The 25,028-nt window shown below is 27.0% G+C and overlaps 2 protein-coding genes across 5 annotated transcripts; both read right to left on the bottom strand.

Annotated features, from left to right (window-relative positions):
• Positions 1-870: 870 nt before the first annotated feature.
• On the bottom strand, positions 871-2,297 carry LOC124942814 (36.4 kDa proline-rich protein). Of its 4 annotated transcripts, none has more exons than XM_047483373.1 (4): positions 1,971-2,297; positions 1,802-1,898; positions 1,297-1,617; positions 871-1,082 (listed from the first exon to the last, which is right to left on the bottom strand). In XM_047483373.1, exons 1-3 carry the CDS (start codon positions 2,271-2,273, stop codon positions 1,301-1,303), a joined length of 717 nt encoding a protein of 238 aa, XP_047339329.1. In that variant the 5' UTR covers positions 2,274-2,297; the 3' UTR covers positions 871-1,082; positions 1,297-1,300. The 4 variants fall into 4 exon arrangements, with proteins under 4 accessions (XP_047339329.1, XP_047339328.1, XP_047339330.1 ...); XM_047483372.1 differs by having other exon boundaries at positions 1,802-1,934; positions 1,977-2,297; XM_047483374.1 differs by having other exon boundaries at positions 1,802-1,969; positions 2,042-2,297.
• A 10,323-nt stretch (positions 2,298-12,620) lies between these two features.
• Positions 12,621-18,889, bottom strand: LOC124941290 (putative clathrin assembly protein At5g35200). Its single transcript, XM_047481590.1, has 16 exons — positions 18,761-18,889; positions 18,244-18,348; positions 18,083-18,152; positions 17,888-17,985; positions 17,356-17,497; positions 17,167-17,267; positions 16,951-17,034; positions 16,800-16,850; positions 16,644-16,709; positions 16,463-16,528; positions 16,319-16,399; positions 16,163-16,240; positions 15,057-15,212; positions 14,889-14,967; positions 14,421-14,539; positions 12,621-13,305 (listed from the first exon to the last, which is right to left on the bottom strand). Exons 2-16 carry the CDS (start codon positions 18,340-18,342, stop codon positions 12,916-12,918), a joined length of 1,680 nt encoding a protein of 559 aa, XP_047337546.1. The 5' UTR covers positions 18,343-18,348; positions 18,761-18,889; the 3' UTR covers positions 12,621-12,915.
• Between the last annotated feature and the right edge of the window lie 6,139 nt (positions 18,890-25,028).

Genomic DNA, 25,028 nt, shown 5'->3' with positions numbered 1-25,028 from the left:
AATTTTGTATAGTAGAATAAATCAACCAATTAACTTTATAATGTTACATATATATATATAACTCCTTTATAACAATTTTTTTAACATCATTCACTTAATTATGTGTTTTTTACATGATTTATTTGGTTAGTTAAGTCTAGCTATTTTAATCACGTATTATTGAGAACAGGTAAACTTAAGGTTATCAAAGTCGAGAGCATTGAAAATTTTAGGTAAATCATATTTCTAATAAAAACTATCCTGATATCCAAATTAATTTAAACTTATCCATCAAAGTTGGAGGTCAAGCTGATTACATTTATAGGCAATGTGAATGATAACCAGATTATTTTAGGTGTTCAGATAATAAAACCATTTCACTATAGTCTATATTTTGAAGAAGTCACAAAAATATAGGAAGGATAAAAAAAATTAAGGTATAATTTTTTTTTTTAAATTAAGTAGAATTAATGAAAACATCAATGCACAAAAAGAAATTAGAAAGGAACAATTGAAACTCTAGAATACTTTCATAAAATCACGTCTAATTAAGGTTACATTTTGTGGTTGTAAGTAAAAGCTACGATAATAACTTAAACTCAATTATTTTAATGGATTGAATCATATCTTTGTGGTCTTCTTCAACATATAAATTAATAAAAAAAAGTATTTTATTCTTTTAATAGATTTTTTTTTTAAATCTACCAAAATCTTAATAATGAATATATATATATATATATATATATGGTCTTATCTTTTATTAACATTCTTTTATTTTTTTTAAATAAAATTGAATTAGATAGAACTGAAATTAGGTACATATATATAAATAGCAATTTAAAGTGCCTTAATAATACAATTTAAAGAGGAAAATAAAATGGAGAAAAATTATGAATGAATTGCAGGCATTCTTGGCCATGCTTAATTAATTATACAACACACGAATGAAAGCAATCTTCAAAGGGTTTAAATTAAACAAATGATCAATCATCAAGTTCATAAATAGGTCTAAATCACAAATTCTTAGAAGAGAGAAAGAGTACAGAATACAAGACAAGACAGGACATTCCTCTTGTTTCAATCTCGTTCACATGTTAAGACATCTGCAAACACACAAAAAAAAAACATCACCCTTATCTGTTAGCCATCCCTTTCATAATGTTCATATCATCACAAACATGTTCATAAATAATTTTGAAAATAAAAGGTACGACATGATTCAACAATCACGACCATATCAATTTAAGATGTTTTAAGTAGAAATTGAACTCGAGATTATGTAATTAATGTACATTTGTTGTGTTGAAAGTACTTAACTGGTCTAGATAGCGCATTTGAAACCAGGAGGTGGGGATTTGCCACAAGTGACAAGAAGTTGAAGTGCAATTGGCACATAAATGTTGAGATTTAAGGCTTTCAACTTAAGAGTGGTGCAAAGACAAACAGCAGCTTCAACATCTGTTATTCCTGAGATAATTGGACAACATTTGTTCACAACTGGATCGCCGATCACAATATGAACAAGTCCTCCTAGAGCATCCACACAACCACCCAACTTTAACGTGTTTATTGGACATGTTGCAGGCTTCTTCTTCTTCTTTGGAGGCACTGGTGGGCAAGGTTTCTTCTTTGGTTTTCCTATAGTGAAAAAAAAATAATGTCATCTATTAGTGTCTTATATTGTTATATTGTAACACTTTCTTTTAATGTTTTTTTTTTTTGTCACATTGCCTTGTCTGACTGTTTAACCAACTAAACTAAATTATTATTTTGACTCGTTTTTCTGCATAGTGTTGTAACTTCTATAAAAGAAATATTTTACCCGGAGGAAGTGTCTTTGGTGGTAGGTCAACCGGTGGCTTCACAACCGGTGGCAAGGGTAGGGGCACCGGTGGCAGGGGTAGGGGTGGAAGTTTCACTGGTGGCAGGGGTAGGGGTGGAAGTTTCACCGGTGGCAAGGGTAGAGGAACCGGTGGCAGGGGTAGGGGCACCGGTGGTAGGGGTACTGGTAGGTCAACTGGTGGCTTGACAACCGGTGGTAGGTCAATAGGTGGTTTGACACCCGGTGGAAGTTTCACAGGTGGTAGGTCAACAGGTGGTTTGATAATAGGTGGAATAATGCCGGGAGGAAGAGTGACCGGCGGCAAGTCAACTGGCGGCTTGATAACCGGTGGAAGAGTCACCGGAGGTTTGACATTGGGGTCTTTGGGTGGTTTACAAGTTCCACAGCCAAGAGTTGGGATGGCTAAGGAGGAGATAAAGAACATGAAAATGAAAAGAGGAACAAACTCCATGTTGGAGATAATAATATTTTTATAAAAGGGTGGTGGGTTTTTATAGATTTTAAATGGGCCCTTCTACAACACTCTACAGCCCATTAAGATATGTAAGAGGCCCATATTGGTTATTTCAAAAAAAAAAAAAAAAAAAAAAAAAAAAAAAAAAAAAAAAAAAAAAACTATACATGTGCAATGGGGGAGAGAGAGATGGAGATAGGGGAGAGAGGAAAATAGAGAAGAAAACAAAGATGGTAAATGCAGATCACGTGAAGATGTGGGCAATAGAGGTTTTTTGAGCTCATGACAAATTTTGCTAGTTGGCAATTGTTTTTTTATCAAATGAATTATACCCACAATTTAATTCAACTATATATTAATATTAATTATATATGTATGGCCTATATGCATTATTGTACTAATATTTGTTCTTATATATGTGTCATGTGTTTCCTACATGCAATTGAATTTGCATGTAATTAATCTAGCTAGTTACTTGTTTAAGCATTTGTAATGTATAATGTGGTGTATATAATATAAGAGAATTAAAAAAATGTATGTATTCTAGATATTTAAAATCTTGATTTTATGTAATAAGATTTTTCTATTAAATTGGTGCAGTAAATTTGTAAACGGAGCCAAATAGTCGTTGGCCATTGATGATCAGATGTATGTATAATAATGATTGGTCTACTTGGTTTACCAAAATATTTCATTATTTAGCGAGGTGTAACATTTGAAAGGGAATTTATTCTATATGGAAATGTTTTCGTGAACAATTTAGATTTATTTTAGGGATGATTTTTCGATCAGATTTTGGGACGACACTTAGTATAGTGTCAAAAGTTTAGATACGATGTATCATGAACTTGTTTTCATTGTTATATGTAGAAATGTCATAGTTAAGGACATGTTTGATCCTCATTCTAGTGATTTTGTTAGCCGAATTAGATATAAAGGATATTAAACTTACGAAGAGTTTGTCCCATAATGGAGTTATAATTTTGATAGGACACAAATAAGTGTTTTTGTCTGGAAAAAACATTATGCATTGGCAAGACATGAATAGCTTTTATGTGGGCATTGCTTTAATTTGTTCGTTAAGATGATTCTATATAATTTTTGTTAGGAGAAATTTTGAGAGTCAAAGATTTCATATAATATCTCGTTTTTTGGATGAAGCATTATTCATGATGGAATTCTTATGAATTATATATGCATAAAAAATGTTGTATTATGGTTAATCGTGTGTGTAACGAAAATGTTGAATTGGTAACTCATTTATTTTTACATTTCGAGAGTGACTAGTATCTGAATTTTTGGTTGAGTATTACTGAAATTCATTGAGTGATACACAAGTCTTTAGATAGTTGTTTAGTAGTTTGGATTGATACGTTTGATATGAAATACCTACATATTTGGGTAATCATCCTAATTATTTTTTAGTGGACTATCTGATTTGAGAGAAATCTTTGAACTTTCAATGATCGTAATCGTCCGATGCATATATTTATAATGTTATTATGACGCTTTCTAAGATTGATAGAGTTCGTCAGGGGGCTAATCGTTTTTTTTTAGAACTTACGAGCTCGATAACTTATTAAATAACGTTTTTTTTTTTATTTTCTGCTTTGTATTTGTGTTTAAATGATTTTTTATCAATTTTAATATACATATCTTTTTAAAAAAACTAAAATTATACATATAATTTTAGAAAATAGAAAATAATAAGTATTTAGATAATATTATTCTGAAATATACTTTAATTATGTATATTAATAAATTTAATAATATTTTTTTGAAAAATTCAGTTTCTGTCTTTTTATTTTTTTTTTTAAACAAAAGTATAGCACAATTTGCTATGATAGCAAGATGAATCCAAAAATTAAAATTGGGGTGAGTTGAAAATATTTTGGGAAAATTATAAATACAACATGTAGATCAATGTATGTTTTTGCATATTTTAAATATTAAAAAAAATGTTAAAAAAACTATGTGATAATTGTTGCGTTAGTGAGAAAATATATACTTGTATATATAATTAGGATTTCAACTAGTTCAAAAATAAATAAATAATTCTCAACTAAGTCAGAATTAGAATGAAAGAAATTGAGAACTATTGGAGAAGAAAATCTAGCAAGGTGATGAGCTAATTAAATCATGTTCACGGCTACAATTAATATTATATTATAAATACTCAATAAGATTACATAATAAAGATTAGAAAAATAAAACCCATAATTTTAGGGATTATACAATCTAATGTTTTTCTTTATCTTCTTTACTTTCATATGAATTGCTTAGAACTGGTGGAAGACCTAGCTAGTGGGATGTTGATGATGAACTGCTTGCTTATGATTTTCTGATTATAAACAATCTTGGAGACTTAGACTGAGTTTCATTATTATTGTTGTTTTTAATTCGTCGCCAAATGAAATGACGAGGTACAAATCATAAGTTTGTTACAAATTAAGACAAGATTAGAGAACAATCTATTGGTAAGAAGGACATTGACTATTCGGTATTCATTGGATATATACTCGATAAAATGTGATTTTTTCTACATGTTAATATTATCACAGTATCCTGTGTATGACATATATGTGACACTTTAAACACTAATATTTTTGTATTATTTTGTTTAAACATAAACGATTTTTATTTATATTATATTTTCAACCAATTTAGTTAGAATTTATGAAAGAATTCTTCAAAGTTTTCCATCATTAGTTGTAGTATTTTATTTATTTCAAATGAGATTGAAGATTATGATATATCAACCCTTTAAACAACTCAAAATCTTTTGATTGAACAATCCTAGTTCATGCACATATCCCAATGAGGAATTGAGCTGTCTTTTATCATTATAAAATATCCAATCATGGATGAATAATAATACATTTTACATAATGTTTTGATAATAAAAATAATACTAAATACTTATACTTATAAATCAAACCATATAAAAGATCATAATTATTCAATTCTCGATAATAACACTAAGTTGTATACATTTTAAAAAGTATAAATTAATAAAATAATATTATTTAAAAAATGAAAATGTACCAACATGAACAACATCTGTCCCACAACTTTATTTTTTTTTAATGAAAATCTGAATGTTTTATAAATAAAATATATGAATGAATAATTTAAAGACTATATATATATATATATATATTCATCAATAATTGGTTTAAAAGATGGGCATATATATTTTCTAGCTAGACCCCATATAGAAGAACTTGACCAATCTTTGGCCTTCGAATGTCAAATCTAATTAACCCACATCAAAGGGAACTGTGTTTTGACACTCAAGCAAGGTCACTTGTAGGGATAACAGACAAGTGTCTAATTCTATTAGGGGATATTATTTTTTCTATATATTGATTTCATTTTTTCTAATAATTTTTCTATGTTAACTCTAACTAATTAACGAGTCTCTTATTCACTATTTTATTCAGGCCGAGTCTTATAAGAGTTGTTGTTGAGCAAACGATAAAAATGATGTATAAATGTTCAAAATTCTTGTTTCGTGGTCATAGACCTAGAATTTGTTCGGATAAAAAAACACTCTTTTCCAAGTGACTCTACTCGAAAAAAATAAAGTTTCTTTATAATAATAAAAGAAATTGTTTGGGTAAATACGTACATCCCAAGAAAGAAAAAATAAAATTCTTGTCGAATGATCTAAACACAAAACATAAATTTGAAAAGAAAAATTATAAAAAAAAAATCCAACCATAATGTCTCATTCAAACTACTCTCAAATTTGAGTATTGGAATGTGTTAGGTCAAGGGATGACATAATATCTACTATGAATACGTAAACGGTAAACGGTAAACCCAACTCATATTATTCAACATATATTAAACTCAAATTAAATTTATAAAACCTATTATTTAACTCATATTATTTATTAATATGGGTTGGGTAATTAACCCAAACTAAATTTTATTTTTTACACATTTATTACGTTTTTGACTCGTTTAATATATTTTAGTTCGTTTAACACATTTTTAACCGTGGAAGAATTAGAACTCGTGAAAATATTTGGGGAGATATAACTTCGGATGGAAATGCACTCGTTCAATCCTGGAGAGGAATCGAAAGGATTGAAGAAAATAGAAAACCTTACTAGATATGAGATATTTCGTTTGAGAAAGTCACAAGTAGAATCAAAGTAAAAACGCTATAGCCGATAATTGATTGTTATTGTTGTCTGTAATTGATCTTAAACTTCTATATTTTTTTTCCTCTTTTGGTTTTTTTTAATGAAATGTCACTGAGCTGTTTTCCCAAAAAAAAAATTTATTTGATTTATTTTCCCCTGTTTAATATGTTTTTGACTTGATCAACACTTTTGTAATTTATTTAACCAATATTTGTCTCGTTTTGACCCATTTAATAATTATTTAATTTATTGTGATCCGTTTAATACGTTTTTGACATGTTTAATACACTTTTGATATATTTACCATGTTTTAGTTTGTTTAACAGGTTTATGAAATATTTAATACATTTTTTTATTTGTTTGATATTTTAATTAATAAATTAATCGATGAAATGATATGTTGAATGAATAAACAAGGCATTGATTATTGTAAACTTTATTTATTTTTTAAAATTAAATTAGATATTAAAACTAGATATTAAAGAGATGTAATATTAATTGTCTATATGCTTTAACAATTCCGACATGTTTTTTTTATTACGAACTACATACAATAAAATATTATTAATAAGTTTTAAAAAAGTTTATTGATTATTCCGATTGTTTTCCTTTTCTAAGTAATGAGGATGTCAAATAAAAATATAATGTTAAATAAAAATATAATGGGTAAGAAAAGGGTAAATTTTGTATACTAATTAAATATAAAATAATTAAATTTATTTAATTTGGGTAACCCTAACCTAATTTAAATTAAACGCAACCTAAACTAAATTAATTTACCTAAATTAATATTTTGAGTTATGGTTGGGATTTGGGTCAATCCAATATATGCTCACTCTTAATATTTACTCAAAGTAATTTGAATTAGTCTCTAAAATAAACAATGTCATTGAATCCCAAAAAAGTTTTAAAATTTATTATCGATATAATGTACCATTGAATGCCAAAAAAAAAAAGAACTTTAAAGGTAAAGTTTTTCTCTTTGTTAAGAATATTAACTTTTGAGGCTATCAATGGAGGATAATTCTTAAAGCTAGGGTAAAAAAAAATTGTTTTTTGTTTTTTCTAAGGAATATTAACTTTTGAGGCTATCAAAGGCTGTCAATGAACTTTTAAGAATTAACTATTGGTTTTTTTAAGAATTTTTGTAAGCTCGTTAATCGTTAAACTTTTTTTTTAAATGATCAATTTAATAAAAATTGTTTAAGCATACAATGATAAAAGCATAACATTAAAAGTTTACGTACAAATTGAATACATTAGAATAATTAATTGAGTTGAATATCTTCAAGAAGAGCAATAAGATCTTCACACGAATTCACAGATTTTCCAGATCTAATCTCTGACATCGTCATGATAATGGAATTGTGAATAATCCTTAACGGCATACTTTCGTTGTTAAAAGTTCTCCGATTTATTTCCAACCAAATAATCCACTATAAAGTTATAGGAACAGAGACTCATTTTCTAAGTCTCGCATTTTTAATTGCCCCAATTCATGCCTCTCAATATCCACTAACGATTTATAGCATAACCCATTATATTCTAGTCAAATTCTATAAAAGACTTCATATATTTGCAACAACGTGACAATGTAAAAGTAGATGAGAAGTTGCCTCAACATTTTTGTAACACATACGACGACTCACAATAATCATATGTTTTTTTCATATATCTATCGTCAGTGAGAATTCTGGCATAAATAACACTCCAATCAAAAAATGAGATCTTGGTAGGCATCTTAGACTCTCATAAATTTTCCCAACAAAGATCAATCGGGCTAACTTTATTGAACAAAGTATGACAATGCCTCCATGAAAGTTATTCAGATCACGTCACCGCATAGAATCACGAGAAGACGGGTTTAACCCCTTATTTTTAACCATGAACAAAAGTCTATCATTGGACATGCTTTCCTCACTGTTCAATCTTCTTTTATATCTGATACGGTTGACAAAACCACTAAACCGAATATCAAACATATCTTTAACCGATGAATCTCTACAAATAGAAATAGAAGCAAGCCCGAGAAAAATTTTGCCAAACACTTACCACCACACCAAGTGTCGTCCCAAAAACTAATCAAACTTCCATCATCCACAATAAAAATCGAATTCTCCTGATAAACCTTCCACATGGCATAAATATTACCCCAAATGTTGTATCCCACGGGTCTATAAGAATTTGTGGTGAACCAATCAGACTTATCCTGACCATATTTACATTTAATCAATTTAGCCCAAATACTACATTGCTAAGATGCAAATCTACTACACTATTTGGATAATAAGGCTTTATTATAAGAGACAAGATTGCGGATTCTCAGTCCCCCTGCTCTTTTATTAATTTAACCTTATTCCAACTCACTAAATGAGAAAATGAGTAATCAGATGATCCCCATAAGAATTTACACATAATTCTCTCAATCTTCATGGCCATAGACTTTGGGAGGACAAATAGAGACATCATATAATTACTTGACTTTGAAGAAAAAACACTCTTAATAAGGACTAAACGACCTCCCTTTGAAATCATCTTACTTTTCCATATGGGAAGTATCCTCTCCATCATGATCGTGTCCCAAGAAGTTTTGGAGTTAGCTTTAGCCCCTAAAGGGAGCCCGAGATACGTAGACGGAAAAATTCCAATTTTAAATCTAAAAATAAATGTCAATCTAATCTTTCTTCTAGACGAAACTAAATTAGAGAATAAAATACTACTAGACTTATCCAAATTAATACGCAGTCCCGAACACACTCCAAATAATCAAAGAATATCATGAAGGTGCTTGACATTTCTCTCAATGTCCTGAATCATGCAAAGAGTGTCATTTACAAATAATAAATGAGACATAGAGAACGAAAATCATCTCGCACCGCACTCCACCCCACAAAACAAACTCGCATTCTCAACAAACAACATCATTCTAGAAAGGTCTTTTATGACAATGACAAATAAGAAAGGGGAAAAAAGGTTCTCATGTCATCAACGTTAAATTTTATATTATGTTTGTTCGTTGGTGATATTTTTTTGCTTATTTTTTCATTATTTCTAAATTTTAATTTCGTTGTGTTTCGAGTGTGTTTGAAAAAAAAGTAAAAACTCGTATTTTTTATTATTTTTATCGTTATCTTAAACTACCCTCATTTATATCCTATTATATGTAAATCTTTAAAAAAAAAAATAGTATATAAATAAATAAGTTTTACCTGAATAAAGTAATTATTAATTAATAAATATTATTATTATACTATATACCAAGAAATCATTATTATGAAAGGCCCCATTTTGGAATGGGTGCATGTTACTTTGTGGCTGTATTACTGACTTCTTATGGAATTTGTAATCTTCTGGATCCGATAACATGGTTTCGTTAACCTGAAATTGACATCCACCACCTGTATATATATATATATATATATACTCTATTTATTTGTAAATATTCAGAATTTTTATTTTATTTCTCAACCAAATATGAATTTATATTATGATTTTAAATAATTGTGTGACATGCTTCTATATAGATAATTTCAATTACTTTTAATTCTAGTGTTTATATTAGAATCATTTGAAATAGAATAGGAAATAAAATGTGTTGAAAATGCTATATATTTAAATTGGCTAGCACATTGACCCCAATTAATAATTTATCACTTAATTTGATTTTTTTTAATTTGATTTTTTTTATACAAAAATAATTCTTATTAAGTCAAATAAAAAGTTACAAATAGAACATTAATTTGTAAATAATAAAAAATAATGGATGTTAATAATAAAAGTTAACAAATATTAAAATTCTAATAGAAATCGTCCAACCATTACACAATTTTTTTTTCATGTTGAATTTAGAGACGAATTGATATAAGTTTCATAACAATGAGAGCAAATCAAAAAAATCAATTAAACAATATCAAATGAATAATAAAATTTGTCTTTGTCCGAGAGTTGGTAAACAAGATCGAATACTGTCAAATGATAATTGTAGTCTAAAAATATGGTTAAAATAGCGAGAAACTCATAATAATAATAATAATAATAATTAGAGTATATTGGTAAAAAAAAATTAATTGAAAATAAAATTCAAAACTCTTTATTAGAAAAATAAAAAAAATAAGTCTAGTTCCAATAACACCAATCTTTTTTTGTTGCGAAGAATAGGACATACACGAACTCGAGAAATGATCATCAACACGTTTGGAGGGTATGAATAGCTGACGGCCCATCAAAGACTAGAAGTATTATTGGGATTACAAAAATTTGAGACGACAAATTTAATCCAACTAAATAGAATGTCGTACTAACTAATTATTCAAATTTTATAATGAAAAGAGAAACAAAACACCTTCCTAAGCTAAAAAAAAATGACTTTTAACTTCTTTATAGTTTTAGAAGAAAAAATATAGTATATGATTGAACTTGAACTTGGGTCATATGTATATATATAAAAAACTTAACTCTCCCTTGAATTTAAAACCTTTTAACTGCATAACTGAATTCTTGATATTTATTTTTCTTATTAATTACTCCTATATTTGAATTATTTTAGATGGAAAATTATAATATTTATATTAAATAAAAAAAATACAATATAATCTTAATTATATTTAAAATATATATTTTATAAGAAATAAAATATTTGATATAAATTATTCAAATAATTTTTTAAAAACAAACTAACGATTTTTTCATTTATTTTTTTATTTATCATATATGTTAATTCATTAATTAAGATATTAAAATATTGATAACGTTTGAAAATGTCAAAAATCTAATTTTTTAAATATTTTATTGAAGGTATTGATTTAAATAAAATAATATTATAAAATATATTTTAATTAGATATATATTAACAAACTCTAGATATTTTTAAACAATTTTATTTTTATTTATTTATTTATTTTATTACAAAACTTATATTTTCAAAATCTCTACTAAATAAAATTATTTAAATAAAATTTTCTCATATTCAAATAACTCCTGTCCAAACAATATCATGAATAAAAATATATATATAATTTACTTTTAATTTATTTATAATAAATATTTAATAGAACAATGATTGATTGTTTTACTAAATAAGTATCTTAAAAAACAAAAGGCATCATTCATAAAATCTGTATTGATTTAACTATCTATTTGAAAAAGGTCAATTTTCTTATTTATAATCATGAATTTTAGATTTCTGACTACAACTAACTAATGCTAATAAAATAATTTAATAATTTGTCGATTTGTTTAAAAGGTGCATTGTCGTCTGTCATAAACGATTTCTTTCTTTTTATAATCATTGACTTATTTGAAAATATCATTTTCTTTCGTTTATATTTTTCTAAACGTCCATATTATTATTATTTTTATGTGAATTAATAAAATTAATTGAGAAACACATCCAAATTAGTTTCAAATATCCATTTGATTCTTTTTATTAATAATTTATTTATGAGGAAATACTCTAATTCTTTTAAAAGTTAATAAATTTTCTCTCTCATTGCTTAAAAATTAATAAATTGATAATATATATATTTTTTTATCTAAATGAAAAATAATTAATATATACTATTTTTATTATTGTATGAATATCATTTGTTTGTTTTTTATTGTTATGGTCAGTGACATATCTATGTCGGCTATCACAATTTTTTTTATTTTCTGATATGGTGCTGATATTTTGTAATTCCATTGTAAGTAGAAAATTCACAAATTAAACTATTTCACATTTTTATTTTCATAAAAAACTATTTTTTTTATCTTATTTATGCCACTTAAGTTTCTGATTTTCTTTTTCAAATAACCCCTTTTCAATATTGTAACTTAATGGATTGTATTGAATTGTAGGTTAGCCCTATTTCAGCCTAAAACCCAAACTTGGGATAGTTATTGTGAGTAGCTAATCACCACCCCACGTTTATATCGATACATCAAAAATTCAGTCATATGTAACCATCAAATTACCGTTTTTCAAATGCCTCAAGGTTTCATATTCAACATTTTATTGCAACAAACACTTCAAAATATTGCCAAATAAATAGAAAGTATGTGGAAAACCTCAAAAAGTCAAGCCAATGGCCCAATACCATCACCTCGACAATATCGCATAACAAAACTGGTCAAATAAAACCTCGAGATGAAAACAAAGTGGCAAGACAGCTTAGACTCATTAAAAGTGTGAAAAACAATAATCACAAGAACCTTAAAGAGTAAGAATCATGGACATATAACAATAAACTGAAGAAATGGTCTCATCCTGCTTCAGAATCAAGAAACAGGCAAAAATACAAGAAATATCTTACCCATCTACATTATTGACAATCTTCTTTTATCAACCAAAATAATGATCTTATGCGAGACTCTAAATTAAAAATAAAAAGACCCTCTAGCAAACTGCATTTCACAACATATGATACAACCTCAATGAACTCAACACAAATTTGCACATGTTTCTAGAAAAAAGGGAATGTAGAATTTCCAAACATGTTTTTATTTACTTACATGAATCCCGTGTTGTAATGACCATACGCGGCTTGCACAGGCATACCAGTGCCATGTGGGTGAATGCTAGATCCATAAGGGTTTCCGAAAGGATTTTGTTGTTGCATTTGATGCTGAGGTCCCATCATCATCATCATTTGTTGCTGCTGGTGCTGCTGTTGTTGGTAAAGGTAGGCCTGATTTTGGTTGGCCATGGCTGCCATTTGTACTGAATGTGGAGCAGCCATATTATTGGAGGCAAAGAATGGATCATAAGCTGCTGATTGGGGCATGCTAGAGTGGGCCACTGGTGCAGGCTCCCATGGGTTGTAACTGACGGGTTGGTTGTTTCGTCTTATTGCATCATCATATAGGCTGTCTAGTGTAAATTTGTCGAGCCCACCACCCTTTAAGTCAAAAATACAGGTTAAAAATGAGGTTCAGATGGGAATAATGGAACTCAATGTATAAACATTTTGCCTGTAAAACGAAACCATGACATCCTTTTTCTTCTTTTTTTCCTGGACGAGGTTAATACAGTATGAAGGAAGGTGAAAAAGAAAAAAAGGAAAAGTATGTTTTAGTTTCCTAGTTTATTTTCATCTTTAAACATCGTAGTATGCATTTTTATGGGCATTTTTATGGGCGTATGTTTGTACGGCAAATTTAGGACGATTTGACTGGATTGGATAAGGGTATTTCTTATTTCAAGGCATTTAACAAGACGATTTATTAAATAAGTAACCAGATTATTTCAGACCAATAATTCTGAAATGATTGTTTTTTCAAAAGAAAAAAAGAGGCTACAGCGTCACACTACTATGACCCCAACTTCAAATTAAGATACTTTCAGTATGAGTCGAACCTGAAACCTTAACCCTTTCTATTCTAAATGTCTTTGTTTGTCTTTCTTCCTTTTTGTGATATCAGGGTGTCCGGGCCCGCTTGCGAGCAACAAAACACCGTCATGACCCAATCCAGGTGACGAGAATCGAATTTGAGACCTCATATTGGTAAGTCCCTTTGTCCAAGCCTATTATCATCTAAGGCTATCTGTGGTGGGTTTGTCTTGTCTGGTCTTAAGCTATGCAAACCGAACCCCAAAACAATCATAATAGCCGGAGACACATCTTTAACAATGTTAATTGATTCTTATCTCACCATTTTTGTCCTAATAATCTAGATTCTAGACAAACATTCTATTAGTTGGGTTCCTAAGGCTAACATGTAAATGACATGATTTTGGATTTTGAAATATTTACTTCATGAATTTTATTTCCTAGGAGTTACCATCAAACTATCTAGATCAAAGGATGGTTTGGATCGCTGTAATTTTAGGATTTTTTAGAATGTACAAATAAGGAAAAAATCCATATCCAATATATGAAAGCATTTTTGTCAGTTGAACCCATGATTGGCTAGACTCAGAATTTTTAAATAGTAAGGTTAAGACAGTGGAGACATTGTTGTATGAACATGAGATAAGATAGCGAAGAATAAGACAAAAGACTGCATCAATTACCAATTTGCTAGATGTTGTAGCAGTCTCACTGAAGCTAGGGGCTGTTACAAGGGCTAGCTCCCAGCCTGTAGTTCCATTTGCTAGATTTCTGCTGGTAGAGTCTGGATAATCAGCAGTAGCTTCAACCATCAAAAGAAAAAAGTATTATTTTACTAGGCTATTATCAAAATCAAGCATTAAAACTAGAGGCACGACAACATAAAGAATGGTTCCAATGAAAAGCTTCTCTATTTTAGACCAATTTTTTTCCCTTTTGAAGAGGCTAGAAAATATTTTTCATTAGTAAGGCGTAATAGGGGCTTGTTTGATGTGGGGTTATTTTGAATAATCTGGTTTTCTATGGAAATAAACGTGTTTGATGAAAAAGTGAGTTATTTGGGTTAGATGACCAAAATAACTTGTTTAAAATATTATAAAAAATAAAGGGATTTTAGTTGATAATTAAATGACTACCAAAATAGAACATACCAATAGGTACAATCGCCAATGCCAGTGCATTCTTCTCGTCTAATTCTGAAGCGGCAGCGGTGACAGGATCATTCAAATCCTAAGAAGAAAAGGTGCATCTGCATTAATTCTTCCATCTTACGATTTGAAAAAGTTTGATCCAACTGACAGAGCAAAGTTATTAAGTACCAGCAAATCAGGGGCCTTAACAATTGGAGCTTCAACTTTTACTGGTTCTGGTTCAAATTCAGGTTCAGGTGGTGGTGGAGGTGGTGATGGAGGGCGTGCCTCTTGAGTTTTCTTGTGTTCTATGGCTAAGATCACCTTAGGAGTAGCATCACTCACCTACATTTGAAAAAAAGAACATGGATACAGGATTAGTGAATTATATCTAATATATTAAGGCCTTGTGTAGTTATTTTGATCCTAAATTCAAATTATTATAAAACTATCTAATAACACTAATTATCTAAATACTATACTTTTTTCAATTTTTTAGATAATTTTCAATCACAATACTAAATCTGTTTATGAAAACCCAGTCTCCAAAATAAACCTCCATGGGATGAAAAGTTCCGTAATATATAATATTTGTTTGCAACTGATTTATTGGTTACAACCTAACCAGCGATGTAAGGTAAAAGAATTTTTTTCTTGGGATAATTGTGAGTTGTTTTTATAAATTAAGTTGTTTATAAAAATAGTCGTTTCTATGTTAGAAACATATAGAAAAGTTGAAGAAAAAAAAGGGTTTCATATAGGCCTATTGTGAGATCAGGTCCCCATCAATATGATAAATAATTGGATAGAAGTTCATTTTGCTTCTGAACTTGCACCTTTCATGTGCTTGTTTTGTTTCCTATACTTTTAAAAATGGATAAAATTACTTCTCCTCACCTGTTCTTAATTAACTCAATTAAGTTCTTAAATCAACTCTGCACAATTTTTGAAGCTAAAATACTGTTTTCTTTATAAATGCATAGGATGTAATTTGAACCAAATGTTTAGGAAGAAAAACGAGTATGTCCCTAGTTAAGAAAACAAAATGAGCTTTTGATGCAATTTCAGGAAGAAAAATGAATTTATTTCCTAAACATAATTTTTGTTTCATCGAGTTCTATCATCTTTAATAAACAATGGAAATTTGACCTAACATGAAACATAAAAGACCACAAAATATGGAACTTTAAGACCATCAGCATAGGTGGAAGGGAAATAGAATTATCTCATGATAACATATATATTTCCTAATAACTTTTCATAAACCACTATAAGTTAAAAAGCAAGTTCCTGACCTGATCTTTGCGAACAGTTGAAATGCGTGGTGCTTCACTTACATATTCCTCCATGGCTTGTAGAAATGAAACAGGAGGCTGAATAAATACAAGTTCTCGTCATTTTCTTCAGAATTAGAAAAAAAAAAAGAGAGCAGGTAGTAGGGAATCACAAACCTGTTCAATCGTAATAAATTTCTCTCCACGACCAATATCAAGATTTTTACATACTTCATAAAATTCCGACAGCCTCTCTGCCTGGAATATCAACATATTTATTAATACAGACTTCACTTTTTGTAAATAAAAGTTTGAATTTACCTGCTGCCCTGCTCTTCTGTATATGTCTAAAGCCTTAAGGGCATCATGGCGTTGCATCTCAAAAAACTGCCAACATTCACAAAAAAATAATTGATAGAGAGAAAAACCACATATCCAATTATTTGCAAATGGAAAATAAAATAAAAATAGTAATCATAGAATAAAAATATCATGGACTTACCTTGTCAACCAAGTTAACAGTACCATCACTTATAGCTTGATAGATTTTCATGCTTTCAGAAGCAACCTGAAATAAGAACACAAGCTCTAGATCACGTCTATAAAAGAACAAAGAAATCATAAGCAACAAGAATGGTTTGATAAGCTCCTCCATTACCAAAGAAAGTGCTAACTGAATCACAAAATTGTGGATTGCTGCACCTTGTGGCTGCACATAAGATATGATTAAATTGACATAAGTAAAAAAGGTTCAACCCCACTAATGATCTTTTTATCCACTTATTTCTTCATAGTATTCTTTTATTCACCTGGCAACCAAGTACACGAAATAGAAGTTGCTGCAATGCAGGTAACTGTTCCAGCAATTCCTGAGTTCCCAAATCCTTAGTTCTCTGTACAAATTGTTTAAATATGATTTCTGATTAATTCCAAAAAACAGATCACACAAGGATTAAAATCAAAGTCTATAGATCACAATTATTGTCTGCAGAAAAGCGAATCGACGAATAGCTATGTGTTCTCACCGGACGATCAGTCTCCACATCAAACTTCAATACACGAAAACACTCTAGTCTTTCTTCCAGAAACAGCGCATAACTGCGAACCCAAGCTGAATAATCCCATGCTGACACAAAGAAAGATATTCAATGATTAGTGACGTTATTTTGGAAGAGGTTGAAAGAAATTGATCTAGAAGTAGAATCAGTGCAAACCATTTGGACTAGAATCATCCTTGAAGTAAGTCATGTTGAGCATATGACCTCTGCTCCTTCCATAATTAATGAATTCTTCGTGGAATGTTGGGTCCACTTCCCTTAGAGCACGATGAATAACAATCATCGTTTTAAGAGCAACCTAAAACATTAAAGATTATTCAGCAACTGAAGATTCTAAAACACAACCTTGCTAAATCTATCACATAATAAAGGAATAAAGAGCATATTTTCTCTTGATCTTTTCTAAAATACATCGATTAGGCAATTAAATTACTTAAAAGGCAAGATCTACAAAACATTAAATCTGGAGTAAAGTAGTCCTTAGTAGATGTTGTTTATCCTACTCTTGTTCTGTGAAAAATAAACATGGGGAGCATCAATAATTCGCCAAAAGAACTAATTGGTCACAATTTATGAAATTCAGATAATCTTGTCCTTTAATTAATACATATACATAAAGAATGCAGCTGAAACAAAAGCTTGCTGCATAACTAGTAGCTCAAAAGCAAAAAAACAAAGAAAAACATACCGCCCAATTATGTGTTTTAGATAATCGACGGGCGAGGCCATGTATGCAATATGCAACATCAGCTCGAGGTCTTGAAGCCGAAACGGCAGCAAAAATAGCTATTTACATAACAATTGAGCAATTTCCAGTTAGACAAATTTTAAAAGATTGAACCACAAATAGCCAACCAATCCATTCATGTAAAGAAACACTGACCTCTTATGTTCTTCTCTCTTGCTGGGCGTTCATGATGATTTGTGGCATTAACAATTGCAATATCCAATTCCTAAAAAGATGATCCAAAATTCATTAAATCCAAAAACAACCACTGTAATCAACAAATCAAATGAGGAAAAGAAAGAAATATACAATAATACCTTGTAATCACTATTTACTTTAGCTAAACTAACAGTAGTTGTATCCTTAATAGCTCCAAGTGCTTTCCTAATACTCTTCTGGGTACCACCTCCTGACATCTCTCTCTACATAAATAATAAATTCTATCAAACATCAGACACAGACAAATTCGTAATCTCAATGATTCATTTGGAATTTAACAAGAAAACAAATAACAACCCACATAATTATAAAGTATTTTGATTCTAATCAGGCCTAGAATTCAATGAAAAACACAAATCACTAATCACAAGTTTGTACCATGTTTTTGTTTTTGCATAAAAGTTGGTCAAATATGAAAATTGTGCCTAGATGTTAGGAATAAGTCAACAGATTGAGAAGGAGGAGGAGAGAAAGAGTGAATCAGGAAATATAAAAGGGAAATCAGCTAGAAATGTAACGAACTTGGAAATCAAAAGATGTATCTGAACCACTAGGTGAAACGATCAGAAGATATGCGTGAAATTAGAGAAAGAGAGGAAGAGAAGAGCTCTTTACCTGCTTGAATGAATCAGAGAGAGAAAGAGAAAGAGAAAGAGAAAGAGAGAGAAAATGATGAGAGAGAGAGAGAGGCGTCGGTCCAGGGTCTGGTTGGTCTGGGGATGAAGAAGAAGAAGAAACGTCAAACTAAATTAATTTTGGTTAGCCGTCCTTGTCAAAAAGGATTGATTTATTAGGCTGTTTTATTTGTTTGTTTAGTTCATTTTAATATTTAATATATAAAATTTTTGGGGATTTATTTGAAATCATTTATTTGGAGTTAAAGTGAATATTAGACGGTTAAAGAGGTTTGGTGTTTTGATAATGATGTTTGATTTTGAAGAAAATATATTGATAACTTTTTGAGATAGGATAGGACAACGAAGTTGAGAACGAAAGTAATACCACGCATTTGATGTGATCTGTCACTTATGCCACTTATGCAAGAGAAAAATAAAAATCATGAAAAAAAATTCCGAACATTGGGTATATTCGGGACAAAAATTTTCCGAACATGGTCATTTTTTTAATTTATTATGATTTTTTTTAAACATGATTTTTTTTTTCTCTCCTGTAAATCTTGTAGCCCACAATTTTCGTAATTTTTTTCTTTTTATAACTTTGTTCAAATTATTTTTTTTAATTTTAATAATATTTTGAAAGATATTTTAAATAGAAATCTGGCATTTATAACGCTTTAATTTATGTTTTAACTAATATGAATTTTGGGGAAAAAGTTATTATATTAATAGTCAAAATTGGGTTCTTTATTAACTTAATTAGAATTTTAACTTCTTGTTTTAAATTTCACATTTTATGACTCCCTTATTATTAAGTTTATATAAAATGAGAGTTTTGTCTTAACGGTTTTAAACGTCGTTAACTTATTATATACGCAGTATTTATAAATAAATAAATAAATAAATAAATAATGTCACTAATTTAATTATCAAATTTTAACTAACAAAGTGTTTTTGAGTAATAAATTTTAGAAAATTAATAATCAAAACCCCTATTGGGTTGAAATTCGAAATTAAATTATTGATATTAATTATTTTTATTTATTTATAAATAAAATTTAGATAATAAACTAACAATATTTGAAATAGTTAATACAAAATCTAATCAAACCACAAAATTGAAATTTAAATTTGTAAACAATATCTCAAATTTGACTATTCCATTCATTTTTTTATAAATATTTAATTATAAATGTTAATTTAAATAAAATAATGTTTTCAAATATATTTTAATTAGAAATTTTGTATTAATAATGTTTTAAATTGAATCGGGACATTAATTAATTTTAGGAAAATATATATTATAATAATATAATCAGTTAATATATTGATAAAAAAATATAATTTATAAAGATAAGATAATATTATTTCAATTGTAATCTTAGTGGGAATAAATTATTTCCATTATAATAGTGACTTTATAATTTTTATATTACTTCATTTTCTCTTTATAATTTATAAAATTTAACTGTTCAAATATCAATATATAATTGATTAATTTATAAATTACAATTTTGAGGATAAAAATACAATCAAAAGTTAAATTTTACAAATAAATTACTATCATCTAATCCACAATATATTCTTTTTAAATCCAGTCAAAAACAAGCTCTCATGTAATCCTGCATATTCTTTTTACCAAAATAAGTTAATACAATTATTTGATTAATCTTACTAATTTCCATATAAGCTATAATTATTACACCTCTTTTAGGTAAATTTCTTTTATCTGGAAAGTGTTGAATATTTTCAATGCTAAAAGAATATTTCACTCTTAAATATTAATGAAATTTTTGGATATATAATTGTATTACTCTATAATAATGTCTTTAGATAAATATTAAAATCTGCACAATTAAAAATAAATAAGAAAAACATTTTTAACCCTACTGTGTCTTCAAATGGAATTATTGTGTTAACACTATTTATTATTCAATAAAAAAAAGTAATTGAGTTATATTAATATATTTATTATCATATTTGATTAATGTATGAATATAATTTATTTCTTAAATTAAATTTGTTATATTTGTCAAAATCATAATAATTCATATAATTATTTAGAAAATAATATGGATAGTGATTTTATATATTGTGTAAAAAAAATTGTATTATAATCTAGATCACAGTGATCTTTAAATAATTTGGTATTAAATAATAAAAAATCATTTTAAGACTTTAAATTAATCAGAACATATTGAATAAAAGTTGTAACAAAATAATTTTCAAATAAATTTAGGATTCAGACTACAGTTTTATATCAAATAAAAAAATATCTCTCAATTTAAAATTTTAAGACTTTTCAATGAAAACATATTAATTATTAGTCTTGTGACTAATTAACTGTTTTAAATTGATCAGCTAATTTACGTGACTTTGAAAAAAAAAAGACAAAAAGATAGAAAACAATATATGAAAGGACAAAAGTAACTAGATGAATTTTGACACCTAATTATAGATTAATTTAAAGCTGAAGATGATATTAAATTTTATTAAATAAATGTTATAATTTGTTTTAAATTAATACATATTACTGTCAAATACAATTACATATTTTAGCGTTTGTAAAGTTAAAAAATATCAATATATATTTAAATAGTTTATATATTATTTAAAAAAATAATTAAAATTGCTTAAGTACAAAGATCCAAATATTTTAATCATAATATATAATATATAATATATATATATATATATATATGAAAAATTATTTCGATAAATTTTAATTTAAAAAAAATAATAATGACATTGTTTTAATTGTCCAGAATTTTAAGATAAATTGCCATCTTCATTTTTTCTTGAATTTTTTACATTAAATTTTAATAATTTTTTAATTATATATTAATAAATTTAATAACATTTGATGTGTATGTTTTTACACATTTTGAAGTTATTTTCTTCCACAGTTTATTACACTTTGAACTAATTTATATATTTATGAAAAAATATATCTTTGTATATATAATAAATATGTAATCAAAAAATATATAATATAATATATTTATATAGTATTATTAATTAAATTAATATATGAATATTTTTATAATTTTTTGTTGTGCAAAATTATTTTCTTAATCCAGCTACCTCTCCATCTTGACAGCTACCTTTATTAATATATATATAATTATTATTTTAACTTAAAAAGTTTGTCAGAGAATTGAACATATGTATATATATTTATGAGTTAACAAAATAATATATAATATTTTTATTTATTTTGAGGCCATGAGGGTGTTTTGTGATTCTTTGAATCAATCAATGTGTACTGTTTTATAGTTAAATTTAAATAAATCTTATTTGTATCTTATTATATTTATAAAATTTAATAATAAAAAGAAAGTCATATTTTTTTTTTAAAGAGAGGAATGATCTCTCATCTTCTTCTCTGTACCAATCATTTCTCATTCTTTAATAAAATAAATAAAGAATTGTTACTCCCTAAGGATGGCTGACTCTTTTGGCATAATTAACCCAATTGAAGGAAAAAATATTATTATAATATTTTTGTCGGCAAATAAAATAATTTGTTGGCATCACATGTAAAAGGAATCATAAGTTGATCAATTATGCACTTATAGGCTGTGATGCATATGATGGTAGGACCCTCTTAGTATTTAAGTGCATCCTTAAAAAAATATACATCATATTTATTGAGAACATTTAAAAAAAAACAATGAATAAATTTTGCTAAGAAATTGTTAATTAAGCTGGTGAGAACTGTTAATAAAGAGTAAGAATGTTAACTTAATATAATTTATTTGTACATAAGTATGATTGAGATTACACTCTCAATTAACAAATTAATCACTTATAATGATACCTAAATTGTTGAAAGTGAAAGTATTAAAAATGGTAATAGTTAAACAAATGATTACATGAGAAAAAAAGTGTGAAAATAAAAATAGTATAAAATTAATATTAGTAAAGCTGAAAATGCTTACATGATTTTTTTTTTCATTTTTAATATAAATGAAACTTTACAAAAAATAAAAAACTGAGTAAAGCTGCAAAAGTTTTGTTGATTACAAAAATTAATGTAATATATATAGCTTATAATGTGGGAAGTTATCAAAATCTATTTTGAAACATCTCTATAATTTTGCTCTATATTAATAAAATTTATGTTTCATTTCTCAAAACTAAAAAACTAAGAAAAAATTTCACTTATTATCAAATATATTAATTAGAAATTCCAAAAGATTAGACACTTTAAAATATTAAAAATCTTCAGAAAAGTGTGATATTTATTGACAAATTAGTAAGATAACTTATATAAATGGCGAGAAGGATAAATGTCACGAGATTCAATTCTCACTTAAAACGTTTTAAATTGATTGCGATGGTAATGCTAATATCTTATGTTCACATATAAAAAATGATAATTATGGATAATTATAAACTATTTTTTCTGTTACATCTGTAATGCAACCCAAAAGATGGACAATTTTTATGGTGTCCAATTGGCTTTTCATGTATAGATTATTATTTAAAAAATTAGCATTTTAGTTTTTTACTAATGTAAAAAATTGGATAACATTCAACCAACGTAGACGATTAAAATTAAAAATTATTTAAAATGTCATTATCATACTATGTTGAAGATTAGACGAAGAAAACTTGTAATTTATAAAAAATTTGAGAACCTTGTTCATTTTTTTGAAAATCTTATAAGTAATTAATTGTATTTATGTTTGATAAATTTTATCGCTTTTTTTTTTCTTATTATACTTTTATTGTTGTCTTTAACTAACTTTATTTTATTAAATGGACATTTTAAAAAATAAATAATAAAAATTATCATCTAATTAACTTAAAATGATTATTTTATCACTTTGTGTTCCTTGTTTTTTCTAAGACTTTATTAATACTGTTTTTATTTATTTTTATTTTTTTAAATAGTTTTTTTATTGTTACGAAATAACTTTGTATCCACTCTAATAGTTTAACGGCAATAAAATGTAGATATTCTCAGCTTTCTTGAGTTTCTGAATTCAAACTCGTCAGACGACAAATTATGCGCTTGGTTAAATGATTAAGTATTTGCGAGTTATATTTTTATCACCACACTGTTTGCTTAACTTGTGAGGAAGTGGAACCAATCATATTAAAATAAATAACTTGGTAAAATAATTCAGACATCATGTCTAACTTTATTTATTTATTTTTGAATGAGTGATGTTTTATTAAATACCAATCATAGTATTGAGCATCCATTGAAAAGAAACCACTCGAAAAAGAAACAAAAAAAAGTATTTAAGTGGGAAAAAAGTAAGACATGTGGCTTCACAAACTATAAGTTGGGGAATTGAGTGGCCAACTTTCTCTTACCAACTATTCCATTTATTTTCAAGATAGTTAGGCATTTTACTTTTTATTTTTTTTATCATTTAAGAATAATTTTAAATTATTCACTAATAATATATTTATTTTAATTATTAATTAAAATATTAAAAAAATATTTATATATATATATATATATATATATATATATATTTAACGTAGTCTTACTTAAAAAAAAGTTCATTTTTAAATAATATATATTAAACAAAATTATTATAAAATAATCTGAACTCATCATTATCATTATCAAGACAAACATTAACTTAGTTTAATTAAAAAAGAAATTGCTATCAAAAACATAAAAATTAGTGTCCAATTATATGAATATCTAAATAATTATAAAAATATCACATGTCATGATTTTTTTCATTTATAAGTCATGATTTTTTCATTTTTTATATTTTTATAGTATTTATTTTCTCTTCGTGTTATTGTGTTTGTGTTTAAACGATATTCATAATTTTTAATATACATGGATATTTTAAAAAATAATTATTATTATAAAAACATTACAAAATTAAAACAAATAAGATTTGAAGAATCAAAACTTATTTATATCTATTATAATTTAATTAAATTATATTTGAGCAATGCATTATATGTAATTTGAATTTTTATTTTAGTATAAATTAGTATGGATAATTTGTAGATTAATATATGACTCAACTTATGAGACATGAAAATTATATATTTATAAATAATTATACATATAAATCAACCATTTTGTATGATTTAATGTTTAAAGTCTTATAAAAAAAAAATTTAATTTTGGTGCAAGTGCAAAGAAATTATAAAATCAATTTGAGTGAGTAATAACCATATGTACCACAAATTTTATGTTCTATCTTAAATAGTGTCAATGTTATTATTTATTTAAACGATGTTGATTGCATACAATTATAATTATATATTTTTTATTTAATTAT

This window comes from Impatiens glandulifera, chromosome 6, assembly GCF_907164915.1.
Source record: "Impatiens glandulifera chromosome 6, dImpGla2.1, whole genome shotgun sequence".
Classification (NCBI taxonomy): Eukaryota; Viridiplantae; Streptophyta; class Magnoliopsida; order Ericales; family Balsaminaceae; genus Impatiens; species Impatiens glandulifera.
The sequence above is the reverse complement of the archived record's forward strand: the minus strand, read 5'-3'. Positions and strand labels throughout refer to the sequence as shown.

What these genes read in the sequence shown, in the direction of transcription:
- LOC124942814 (XM_047483371.1), bottom strand. Translation starts at nt 2,273, where the DNA reads ATGGAGTTTGTTCCTCTTTTCATTTTCATGTTCTTTATCTCCTCCTTA. An exon ending in ACCAAAGACACTTCCTCCGG is followed by an intron (nt 1,618 to 1,801) that starts GTAAAATATTTC and finishes TTTTCACTATAG; the next exon opens with GAAAACCAAAGAAGAAACCT.
- LOC124941290 (XM_047481590.1), bottom strand. Translation starts at nt 18,342, where the DNA reads ATGTCAGGAGGTGGTACCCAGAAGAGTATTAGGAAAGCACTTGGAGCT. An exon ending in GGATGATTCTAGTCCAAATG is followed by an intron (nt 17,268 to 17,355) that starts GTTTGCACTGAT and finishes TCTTTGTGTCAG; the next exon opens with CATGGGATTATTCAGCTTGG. An exon ending in ACAGAAGAGCAGGGCAGCAG is followed by an intron (nt 16,400 to 16,462) that starts GTAAATTCAAAC and finishes TTGATATTCCAG; the next exon opens with GCAGAGAGGCTGTCGGAATT.